This window comes from Sminthopsis crassicaudata, chromosome 4, assembly GCF_048593235.1.
Source record: "Sminthopsis crassicaudata isolate SCR6 chromosome 4, ASM4859323v1, whole genome shotgun sequence".
NCBI classification, from domain to species: Eukaryota; Metazoa; Chordata; class Mammalia; order Dasyuromorphia; family Dasyuridae; genus Sminthopsis; species Sminthopsis crassicaudata.
Genome location: NC_133620.1, coordinates 467,083,075 through 467,095,954, shown reverse-complemented (window position 1 = coordinate 467,095,954; position 12,880 = coordinate 467,083,075). Strand labels below are relative to the sequence as shown.

Sequence of the window (12,880 nt, the reverse complement as noted above, 5' to 3'; positions counted from 1 at the left end):
AAATTCTGATTTATTTTCTTATGCTGACTTGTGATATATCAAAGCTGCAATGAAGAAAGTCGCTATGTATATTTTCATCTGGTTCAAGCTGCATCCAGAGCACCCAGTATTTGACATTTCTGCTTTAGACAAATAAAATCTTAAGTCTAGTCCCAAAAAAACCCGATCCTGAGCTGATTCCCCAAACTCCAATTCAACTAACCAACAGGGACCACATTCTCGACATGGGGGGCAAGAGGTAGGGGCGTCAATCAGGCAAAGGGCATGGAAACAGAATATCATTTAGGAAGTGATGGGAAGGCAGAGTTAATTGGAAAGTGGAGGGCAGGAAAGGAAGGAATGGGGAAAAAGGCTCGAAAGGTAAGCTGGAGCCAGAGTACAAAAGGCTTGAAATGCTAAACAGAAGTTTGTATCGGAGCCTAGAGCAGGAAGGCTCCGCCTTTTTTGTGTCTTGGACTCTGGGGAAGCCAGTATATACTCCTCAGAACTATCTTTTCAAATACATAAAACAAACTAGCTGAGATTGCAAAGGAAATCAATTATATGGAACTATAGTTACCAGAATATATGCTTTTTTTTTTTTAATTGACAGAACCTAGATTAAAAACCTCTTGAGATAATAAGGTAATAGGGAGGCACCAGAGTTTATTGAGAAGCAGAAGATCATGGGCTGACCTGGGCTTTAGGAAGATCATTTTGGCAACTGTGTGGACAATAGATTGGAGAAGGGAAAGACTGCAGGTCAGGCTACTCATTAGGTTGTTGCTCAATTGTATTACTCTTCGGGACCCCATTTGAGGTTTTCTTGGTAGAGATACTGGAGAAGTTTGTCATTTCCTTCTCCGGCTCATTTTACAGATGAGGAAGTTGAGGCAGACAGGGTGACTTGCCAAGAATCATACAGCCAGGAAGTGTCGAAAGTTGGATTTGAACTCAGGAAAATGAGAGTTCCTGATTTCAGGCCCAGTGATCCATTCACTGTGTCACGTAGTTGTACCCAAATTTCATTAAATGAATTTAAATAAATTGTTATAATAATATTATAGAGTAGCAACGGTTAGCCTTCACATTGTGCTTCCGGTTCAAAGAGCTTTACCAAAATGATCTCCTGATATTCTGGAAACCACCTAATTCAAAGGTCCCCGTAAGGGCCCTTTAAATGGGCGGACACAGTGCATCGGGAGATTGAGGCCCAGAAGTAATCTCTGTGGATATAGGACTGCCCCGTAGGTGGGATCTTGGCCACGTTGAGATAGCTTCGTAATGGGTGATTGGCTGTGTTTGTGACCTCACAGGCCCTATGTAAGCCCACTGCAGGCAGCAGTCGCTCTCTTTAACCTCGCGCTCTTTAACCTGGCTCCCTAGCCTGGGTGGCCAAGCCGAGATGGGTAGCCAAAAGAGGTAAGGAGTTTGGTAGTGAACACGTGGGTCTTCTGACCAGGTGTTCGCTCGGGAACCAACAAGTCAGGGCATCAGTCAGGGCATTATGTGAGTAGGTATAATAAAGGCTTTTAAGATTACACGTGGCTGTTCTTGAGTGCGCTACCGGTTATTAAGCTATAGATTCAAGAGATCGTGGCCAGAGACCTTTGAAGGCCTCAGAGGAGGCGAGCCGGGTAGAGTTCACACTGCAAAGGTCCATGGTCAAAGGTGCTCTGTTGGGCCTAGGACAGACTAGTAATTGTAACTGCCAGGTGAGCACGTTACAGGTCCCTTAATTATCAGGTAAGGTAACCAAAGGTGGGGTGAACCATTTGCTTTGCATCCCCCAATGAAGGAGGCCCAGTTTTGGTCAAAGTCGAAAGGTCTTCTAGTAGATAATCCTTGCTGTTTATTAATTTCTGATCATGAATTACATTTGTTCTAACCTGGATACTAATACTGGCTCAAGGCATTACTAAATCCTTGGATCTCTTCTCGTGTCTTACATCCTAGGATTGGCGATGAGAATTTTCAGTTCTACAATGAGGATAATTTGTTGCAGGTCATGTTGCTCCACCATGAAAATGGTTTCTGAGAATTGCCCCCCAGAGAAAAATGGCTCCAGGAAGTCCTTTTTCAGTGGGCTGAGATGGAGATCCCAGATTCCTCAGGGAGTAAAGAATATCCAATAGGTTGCCTATATATGGCTGGCCCTGGGCTTGTGACCGGAGGCTGTGGACTGGGGAACTCCTGCTAGAAATCCCCCATTTACTTGTTCTCTGATAAGGTGACTAACAGTAGCATGTTCTTTCTGCCCAATGATGGTCAAATGCAGTTTAAACTTTAATGGTCTTTGCCCCTCACACTGTGTTCATAGTTTTATCTTAGGATAACTTTTATCCACAACATTCCTAAATAGAAACCCAGAACTGAGATTTCTGGGTACAGAAGATGTCACCTTTTTTGAGGGCAGCTAGATAGGGCAGTGGTTAGAGCATCGGACCTGTAGTCAGGAAGAGTTCATCATGAATTCAAATCCAGCCTCAGACACTTACAATGTGATCCTGGGCAAGTCACTTCACTCTGCCTCAGTTTTCTCATCTGTAAAATGAGTTAGAGAAGGAAATGGCCAATCTCTCCAGCATCTTTGTCAAGAAAACCCCAAATGGGGCCACAGAGAGTAAAACACGACTGAAGTCACATGTCTTGGTTGGTCATGAAGTACTTTTCTGGGAACAGTACACATTGAGTTATATCTTTTAAACTTTAATGGTCTTTGCCCCTCATACTGTGCTTTATCTTAGGTTCCATATTCATGTTTATTTCTCTCGTAATAAAACTAGTTTCCATGCAAGTTTTGAGAAATTGTGACTGCCTGTTGACAATACTGGACCGGGTTCTGGGGATACAAAGAAAAATTTGGTGATCACCTCTGCCCTTCTGGAGCTTACATTCTCCAACAGGGAACAACAAATAAATAAAAGCACATACAAAATAAATACAAAACAATGGGGAGGGGAGTCAGAAATCGCTGGCAGTTGGAGGATCAAGAAAGGCTTTATATAGGAAGTGGCTTTTGACTTGGGCCTCCAAAGGAGTTCAGAACTTTGGTGAGTGGAGATGAAGAGGAGGAGCACTCTTGGCATGAGGCACAGCTTGGGCAAAGGCCCAGAGTCAGGAAATGGAGTATCATGTGTGAGAAATAACCCATTTTTTGGTCTAATTGTCTCTTTTATGGCATCTAATTTGGGGCTGGACATGACAGATTTCACAGGAAAGGTTATTTTTAATGAAGGAGGATTTAATATTTATTCCTCAGACTTTGTCATTCCTGATCAAAAATCCTCCTTGGTTCCCCATTGCCTCTAAAATAAATCTGAACTCCATCCCCTCCCACTTAAGGCCTCCACGATATGCTGCCTCCTCCTCCCCTACTTTTCCAGGCTTATTTCCTGCCCTCTGGCACACGTGCTCTGTTCCAATTAAGCCATCTTGCTGGGTGATCTATTCCAGCTCACCTGGCCCCTTTTCACTGATACTTCACACCTGCAGCGCTCTTCTTCTCGCTACCCTAGCTACCTTTCGGCCTCACCTCAAATTTCACCATTTAGGCCTTTCCTGGGACCTCCAGCTGCTAATATGTACCCCTTTCAAACTGCCTCCCAGATAGGCTTCTAGTCTGTATTATTGTTTACAAATTGTCTCCCTCATTAGTTTGTAAGCTCCTTGAGGGCAGGGGCTGTTTTTGCCTTTTTTTGTATCCCCAGAACTTAATAGTGTGTGACACACAGTGTAGGTGCTTAATAAATGTTTATTAACACATAAAAAGTGCCTAATAATTGCTTTATTGGTAGAATGACAAAGAACAGCTCAGATATCCCTCCAGTTAGTTTCCTTCTCAAAGGATTTGCTCTCTGCCTGCCTCAGTTTCATTGTCTGTAAAATGGGATAAAAATAGCACCTTGTTCCCAGATTGTTGTAAGGATTAAATGAGACAACATTTTAATGCATGTGTCTGACACATAGTAAATGATATATAAATATTGGCTATTGTTGTTGTTGTTATTTTTTTTGTTCTTATTTTCCCACCATGATGGAGCAGTCACTCCAGCTATGGACGTAAGGGGTGGTCTCCTGTCTCTGATTATTTTTTGGATTTTGTCCATTGCCCCGGCGTTCTTCTGAACTTGGCTCTCTCTCCCCCAGATTCACTGCCACAATGCTATCATCAACCTCCTCCTTGACAACGGAGCCAACGTGAACGTGTGCACTGACGAGGGGATAACGCCCCTCTGCATGAGCTTCATTCTCTATTATCCAAAGGAGATGTTTAAGTCCAACATCGCAGAGAGGAACTTTGAGAAGCCCAAGGTGAATCCCCATGAACTTTTAGGTCTTGGGTCTAGAGCATCTTAGAGGTCGCTCATTTTACAGATGAGAAAACTGAGGCTTAAAGAGATGAAAGGATTGACCGAAGCTTACATTGGGAGCAAGTATGGAGGCAGGATTTGAACTCAAGATTCTCTAGATCTAGAACCAACTCCATCAATGGTACCATACTCGCTCCTGCAACCATTGCTGCTTAATATTTGACTCTAAGGCCATCATGTATCATCCTTCACCAACTCTGGCCAGAAACTCCTTCTCTCATCTGGGCCTTATTAATAGTCAGAAAAAAGGCTTTAGAAAAACTTTCCCACTTTGATTTGTTAACTTTTATATTATAAACCTTTAGCAGGAGATTCCTGGGAATGTCCATGGGTCAGGAAGACTCGAATTTGAAATCCTCAAACACTCACTTAGCTCTGTGTTCTTGGGCAACCTTTATCAACCCAAGTTCCCTTATCTGCAAAATGGGACTATATTAGTGCTATCTCCCAGGGTTCTTGTGAGGATAAAGTGAGATGATATTTGGAAACCACTTTACAGACCTTAAAGCCCTATATAATGTTAGCTGTTATTATTACTGTTACTCTTAGGTTCCTAGAATTTAATAGCAAAATGACTGCCATTCAATGAACGTGTCTTGTCTCTCTCTGCCTCTGTCTCTCTATCTTTCTCCCCCTCCCTCTCTTTCTCTGTTTCTCTCTGTCTGTCTCTCCATATCTCTCTGCCTCTGTCTCTCTGTCTTTCTTCCCCTTCCTCCCTCTCTCTATTTCTGTCTGTCTCTAGCTCTCTCCTCATCTCTCTCTCTCTCTCTCTCTCTCTCTCTCTCTCTCTCTCTCTCTCTCTCTCTCTCTCTCTCTCTCTCTCTCTCTCTCTCTCTCTCTCTCCTCTCTCTCTCTCTTCTCTCTCTCTCTCTCTCTCTCTCTCTCTCTCTCTCTCTCTCTCTCTCTCTCTCTCTCTCTCTTTCGCGTCTGTGTCTCTTCTGTGTGTCTCTCTCTTAAGATCATAAAGGGAGATTTTATAACATTGGAAGGGAAAAAAAAATCCATGGAAATAATTGGATCCATTGGGTCCACACAAGCTACCTACAAATTAAGTAATGTCAGAGGGCAAGGCACTGGAAGTGGAAGGAAAGGAAAGGCCTCCCTGAGCATGGTGGGAAGTTGAACTGAATCTTGAAGGAAGCCAGATGAGGTGGGGAAAGACCAGTGTATTCCAGCCATGGTAGAAAGGAAGGCACGGAGACAGGAAATTTAGTCTCATGTATGCAGAAAAGAAGCAAATGATCCAGAATCGTGGGCTTTCAGGATGTATAGAATCAGGAGGAGAAGGTGAGAAGCAGAAATAGTAGAAGGAGGCCAGATGGCTGCAAAGGGCTTTAAATGTCGAGGAAAGGACTTTTTATAATTGATTCTGAAGATAATGGAGAGTCAGTGGAACTCATTGAGCTTGGGGATGACATGGCTACCTCACATTGGAGAAAACTTAACTTGGCAGTGGAGATGACAGGCCCTCATCTACTTGGGATAGTTTCATTACATTGCTACAAAAAGGAAGAGCGAATCCTCTATTAAGGTTTTTTCTATTCTTAAAATTCTCTTAAAATTGGGTTTACTTTGGGTTTAATGGCTAATAAAACGTAGATATAAAACTGCCCAAACTGGTATTGCTAAATCAGATTTCATTTGATGCCTTTTATGATCTTAAGAGAATTGCTCATTAACTTTTACCTTTTTTCTTACCTTATATTTGATGTTCCTTTGTGAACTTTAAATAGGGACAATCTTCAAAAGGAATAACTTTCTCGCATACTCTGGCATCTGAAACAAAGTCACTTGTCATAAATCCAGAAACAGTTTTTCAATACCCTCATGCATCGGAAGTAAGGAAACCTTCGGGAAATGTGGCCAATAGTATAGAAGAAATCTCTTCTCAGACCCTTCCAGAGAAGTCTGAGTTGAAGCAAACCATTCTTAAAAAAGATGGACTGGCAATAACCTCACTTGAAAAAGTATATCCCATAGTACCCAACAAGGTGCTTGAGGATTGGTGGTCAAATTTTGAAAAATCCACCCAACTGAGTTCTTCGACAAATTTTGACTCGAACCTTTGTGTTTGCAACTTTCCTATTGAGCTCTCTCAGGACATTTTGGAGAAGACAGCTTCTAATTACCCCATGGCGAAAGTTTCTTCCTTTGAGAGTGATCGCTCAGATCCGGGAACTGTTAGGAGGCTGGCGATGTCTATAATGGAGTAAGTTGTAGGTGATAGAATTTGTGAAGGAAAGACAACACTTTTCAGTGAATCCTATAAGACCACATTCAGATTCTGGGTCTCAACGTTTTCAGAAACTTGTAGATGCTTGGAAACACAGTGGAAATTAATTATGTCACTTTGGTGTGGATTTTTGCCTAACATGGATTTGCTTTGGGTCCCAAGCTGGGTTTCTGTAACCAGGAACCTGAAGTGAGTAATATTAAATAAATAAAAAAACAAACAAACAAACAAATAAATAAATAAGTAAGTAAATAAACAAACAAACAAACAAATAAATAAATAAATGAACAAACAAACAAACAAACAAATAAATAAATAAATGGGATTGAGTGCTAGCCCTGGAGTCAGCAAATCTTGGATTCAAATTCTGCCTCAGTATCTTTGTAAGTTGTATGAACCTGGGCAAATACTTAACCTCTCTAGTTTTCATTTCCTTTCCTGGAAATTAGGAATTTGGACTGAATGACTTCTGAGGTCCTGCACAGCTTTAAATCGGATTCTATGATTTCTTTTTTTCTTTCTTTCTTTCTTTCTTTTTTTTTTTTTTTTTTTTTTTGGCTGAGGCATTGGGGTTAAGTGATTTGCCCAAAGTCACACAGCTAAGTGTCTGAGACCAGATTTGGTCGTCCTGACTTCAGGGCTGGTGCTCTATCCATTGTACCGTCTAGCTGCCCCTCTATGATTTCTTAATATCTCTAAAATAGAAGCATTGGGTTTGAATCCCAATTTGGGTTCTTTGGAAGCTGGATCCCCTTTAGGGCAATCACACAAATTCTTTGTATCTTGGTCTTCTCCCTTGCCAAATGGGGCTAATAATCCTCCTATAATTACCTCCCAGAGTGCTTTGGAGAGGGTTGCTTTGTAAACTTGGAAACTCAGTAGAAAAGTGATTTATTGCCATGACCACTTACCAGTCTTCTGGCTGAGTTCCCAAGAATAATGTTACAGTAAGGCCATAGTGAATTACAAACACCTGGATGACTCGCTGTTGGGAGAAGTAAGACTGGGTATCTTTTTATAGTGGCTATGGGAAAGATGAGAAAACATCTGGACTGAACTCAAGGAAATGATTGTCCATTAAAGCCATGGTTATTATCATTGTTTTGGTCATTGTTACTTGTGTCCAACTCTTGTGACCCCATTTCTGTCTTCTAGTAAACCACTAAAGTGGTTCTCCATTTCCTTCTCCAGCTCACTTTAAAGATGAGGAAACTGGGGGCAGATAGATGGCACAGTAGATAGAACATGGGCTCTGAAGTCAGGAGGACCTGAGTTTAAATCCAGCCTCAGACACTTAATACTTTTGAGCTGTGTGACCCTGGGCAAGTCACTTAACCCCAATTGCCTTGGGGGAAAAAAGATGAGGAAACTGAGGGCCACAGAGCTAGTAAGGATCTGAGGCCAGATCTGAACTCAGGAACTAGGCCCAGAACTCCATCCACTGTGCTACCTAGTTGCCATCATCATTATTTACCACTAGTTAAGTAAATCATACATTAACAAAGTCCTAATAAAATCTTAATTGTTGATGGGCTGCTATGGTCCAGTCTAGCTCCTCTGAAGGGCTCAGAATAAGTCCTTGTCCCACGTTGTGGATGCCAATTGTAACGTGCTGTCGTCTCCAGAAGCTGCTGATTGCTCTCTGGGAGGAGATCTGCTATGCCAACTCAAATCTCTCGGACAGATTCTTCTTCCTGTAGAGAGCCAACTTCCCTTCCTGCAGAGAGCTGCCTCCACTCTGTCTAGAGCAGAGACTGACTATCTCTGGAGTGCTGCCGTCTTTTTCCTCCCAGAGAATGGGCGTGGGATAATGCAAGGGCTTCTGGGAAGAACCACTTTAACCAATGAACTTGCTCTTCCCAAGCACGCTAGCTCTTCCCCAGGAATTCACAAGTCAAACTACCAGGAAAGGCCGGAACTAGAAAATTGTTAAGTACCAACTTAGCACTTAGTAAGAACCCAATATCTTATTATCTCATTAGCACTTAGTAAGAACCTAACAATGGGCCAACTTTGAAAGGTCTTTTATTCTTTTCTTTCTAATGGATTTCTTGCTGTTATCATTTCCCTGGTTGTGTGTTGTTTTTGATTCTGCCTAACTGATTCACTTTGCCTAACTTCACAAAAACCTATTTCTTTCTATATTTCCTTTTTGTCTATATCCTATCTTTCTCAGGAAGCTTCCCTTTAAATGCTGGAATTTTCTCCTCTAAAGTTACTTTCTGTCCACTTTGTATATACCTTTTTATAAACAGTGTTCCAAATCTTAATGCCCTTCCCACTGTCAACCCTATCATAGCTAATCATAGTCTACAATACAGCCTTTCCAAACTGGTTCATATCAACTAATTAATGGTTCCCTTCTGGATCCAGACGTTCAAGCAGTTCTGGGCCTCTCCAAATGTCTTGTCATGTATCCTATTGTTCTTTGTTCTGTTCACAATGAGAAGCAGGGACGAGATTGTGGACCGCTCTGCTGGAGTCCACGTCTACAATCCATACCATTTCTCTGGCCAACAACTCTCGTTCCCTTTTCAGAAGAGGAAATGAAATTTGTCTGGTAGGATGAGCTGTAGCTAAAACCATGCTGGCTTTGACTAATCCTTTTTTCTCCTTCTAAAAGCTCACAAACTATTCCTTTTGTAGCGTTTTCTAGATTTTGGCAGCGATGAAAATCTTGTACATTGATTTGATAGTTTACAGATTTCTCCCTCTTCCTAAAAAAAATTATGAAAGCCTTTGTCCTTTTCTGTTCGAAGATCATTGACCACTGCTTTAGCAATCATCTGTAAGTTCTTTCAGCACTGGAAGATGTAGTTTGCCTAGATTTTGTAATTTGAATATATTGACTATAACTAGCAATTGGCTGATTATCTCTTCATTCATCTTTTATGTCTAGTTGTTGCTAACCATTCTTAGTCCAGTTTTCCCAGTTTTATGAGAAAAGAAAAAAATGAGCTTTTAAAAAAAAGAATCATCTTTAAAAAATTCAATTTTATTTTATTTTTGGTTCTAAATTCTCTCTTTCTTCTCATTTCCCCCCTCCCATTGAGAAACAAGAAAAGCAAAACTCATTACAAATTTATATATATAGTCATTCTAAACAAAATTTTTTATTAGCCATACTTCTTCCCCATCAAAAAAGAAATGGAAATGTTTTAATTTGTACTTTGAATCTATCACTTTTCTTTTTCTTTTTTTTTCTTTCTTTTTTTTTTTCCCTGAGGCTGGGGTTAAGTGACTTGCCCAGGGTCACACAGCTAGGAAGTGTTAAGTGTCTGAGACCAGATTTGAACTCGGGTCCTCCTGAATTCAAGGCTGATGCTCTATCCACTGCGCCACTTCGCTGCCCCCCTAAACTATCATTTTTCTGTCTGAAGATGGATAGCATATTTCATCATGAGGCTTTTGGAATTGTGGTTGGTCAGTGTGTTAATCATGGTTAATAAGTCTTTCAAAGTTGAATTTTTTTTTTTTTTTTTTAATAATATTGCTATTACTGACCACTGGGTGAGTAATCACATCTATAAGCTCTTTCAGTACTGGAAAACATAGTTTGCCTAGGTTTTGTGATTTGAATATATTAATAACTAGAAATTGACTGATTATCTCTTCACTTATCTTGCATGTCTAGTTATTGCTAACCATTCTTATTCTAGCTTTCCCAGTCTACTCTATGAGAAAGAAAAATGAGCTTTTAAAAAAAGAATCATTTTTTAAAAAAATCAAGTTTTATTTTCTTTTTGGTTTAAAATCCCTCCCTCTTCTCATCTTTCTCCACCCATTGAGAAAGAAAAAATATGTATCATCATTCTAAGCAAATTTTTATATTAATGAGACCCCTTCTCCACCAAAAAGGAGGGGAAAATGTGTTTCAATCTGATTTTGTATCTATCAGTTTTCTGTCTGAAAGTGGATAGCATGTTTCATCATGAGCCTTTTGGAATTGTGGTTGGTCAGTGTGTTAATCATGGTTAATGCCTTTCAATATATATATATATGTATATATATATACATATATATAAAATATTGCTATTACTATATAAATTGCCATTTATATATTTAATTTCTGTCTACATCCTAGTCTTTTCATGAGGCTTTTTTTGATCCCTCTAAATGCTGGAACCTTCTCCTCTAAAGTCACTTTCTGTCCACTTTGTACGTATCTTTTTATAAAGTGTTTGCCTCAGTTCATACAATTTTTTCCTGAGTTTTCTGACACCATCCTCTTCATCATTTCTTATAGCACAATAGTATTCCATCACAAGCATAGACCATAACTTGTTCAGCCATTCTCTACCTGATGGATATCTCTTTATTTTTAAAATTTTTTTATTATATTATATTATATTTATTTTATTATATTATATTATATTATATTATATTATGTTATGTTATGTTATGTTATGTTATGTTATGTTATGTTATATTATATTATATTATATTATATTATATTATATTATATTATATTATATTATATTATATTATATTATATTATATTATACAAAACATATGCTTCAACTTTTCCTCCTCTTCTCCCTACTCCCTTCCCTAGATGTCAGGTAGTCCCCTGATGGGTATCTTTCTAGGTTCCAGTTCTTTGTTATCACAAAAAGTGCTGCTATAAATATTTTTGTACAAATAGCTCCTTTTCCTCTCTCTTTGAATTTTTTAGGGCACAGACCAATAATAGTATCACTAAATCAAGGGGGATGCAGAATTTAATAGCTTTGGGACTGTAGTTCCAAACTGTTTTCCCTAATGGTTGGAGTACTTCATATCCTTACCAGTGGTGCTCCTTTTTGTGCCAACTGTGCTGTACGTCCCACATGATACTGCCTTTCCCTCCTGTTTGGCTTTGAGTTGTTCCCCATGTTGTCTCCTCACCTTTATTTCTTAGAACCCAGCTTCCTTCATGTGCTACTTTCTAACCATGCCTTCCACCTTAAAGTTACCTTATATCTACTTTAATATATCTCATTTATAACTCTAGATGTCTATGTTAATTCCTTTACTAGACTCTTAAGTTTCTTGAGGGCAGAGATTGTTTTGCTTTTTCTTTGTTTCCCCAACTCTTAACACAGTGTCTGGCATCTAGTAGGAATTTAATAAATGCTTATTTATTGATTGATCGTTTAATAAAGGCCCACATCCACACACACAAACATTTTCCTCATCTTTTGACATTCATTCATTACCAGCCTCAGCTCATTCTTAGCTATAAGACTCTTGAAATATTTACTAATGAATTAATCTTCAGTTACTTTCTCCAATTTTCATCTTCTGTATCTTCCTCTTAAAAATCCAAGCTTATTGATGAGTTCTCTGTGTATTTACATAAATCCTTTTGGGCAGTTCTCCCTTTTCCTTCCTACCAGAATAATTTTGCTTGTGTCTTCAAAATTTCATTCCCAAGAAGTTTCTGTCCTTTGGGGATTGACTTCTTCCCCTGCAAAATAGAATCTTGACATTCTAGCCAATTTTCCTTTGAAGTCTTTGAAATCTCCTTTCCTCAGATAAAATGTATTTCAGACCATCTTTGTCTTTCCGCTCCTTTTTGGTCATGGATTGTATGGGGTCAATTGCCTCTGGTCCTGCCATTTATACTTCAGCAACAAATCCTTCTTTGTTGGCCAGGACCAGGTCTAGAATAAAAGTTTCCCTTGTCCCTTTTTCTAGCATTTGAAGATGAAATTATCACTAAGTTAAGTCACAAATTTAACAGCTGACCTAGACATATTGCTACAATAATCACTTTCTAATGAATCTTAACATCTGGAAGTACAAGAATAGCATCATCAGCAATTCCCCCTCCCCCATTAGATCCCTTAAATCTGTTATCTGTTTTCCCATGTAACTTTAATTATAACTTTTCCAATTCTATGTAAAGTGATTTGGGGAGTATTTTTACTTTTGCTATATTAATCTGACCTCTTTATAAACATTGAATATTCCTCAATAATTTAATTCTTCCTTTATTTCGGTTATTATAGTTTTACGAGCATTCTTGTGAATTTCAGGTTAAGTTAATTCCAGATTTGTAAATAGTTGAATTGGGGTGAGGGTTGAATATCCCCACAATAGATTTATATATTTGTGATCTAAGGATCAATCTTGATAAGTTTGGAAAAATGAATTGGTAGACTGAGCACAAGGTAATTATTCTTTTGGTCAACATTTAATTTGGCAAGTTGGCAGAGAGATTATTGTTTTCAGTCTTGGTAGATGGAGTAACCTCATCAAAGAAATTATAGATTCTTAAATTAGCAAGTCCATCATAATTTCCTCAGGTTCA

At 39.2% G+C, this 12,880-nt stretch overlaps 1 protein-coding gene across 6 annotated transcripts in view; it reads left to right on the top strand.

Moving 5' to 3' along the window:
* ANKMY1 (ankyrin repeat and MYND domain containing 1) overlaps window positions 1-12,880 on the top strand; it is a 123,297-nt gene that overhangs the window by 36,623 nt on the left and 73,794 nt on the right. For all 6 annotated transcript variants that reach the window (XM_074264175.1, XM_074264172.1, XM_074264170.1 and 3 more), the window contains 2 exons: window positions 4,129-4,293; window positions 6,086-6,561. In XM_074264175.1, the coding sequence (XP_074120276.1) occupies window positions 4,129-4,293; window positions 6,086-6,561 (641 nt within the window). The remainder of the gene's footprint in view (window positions 1-4,128; window positions 4,294-6,085; window positions 6,562-12,880) is intronic.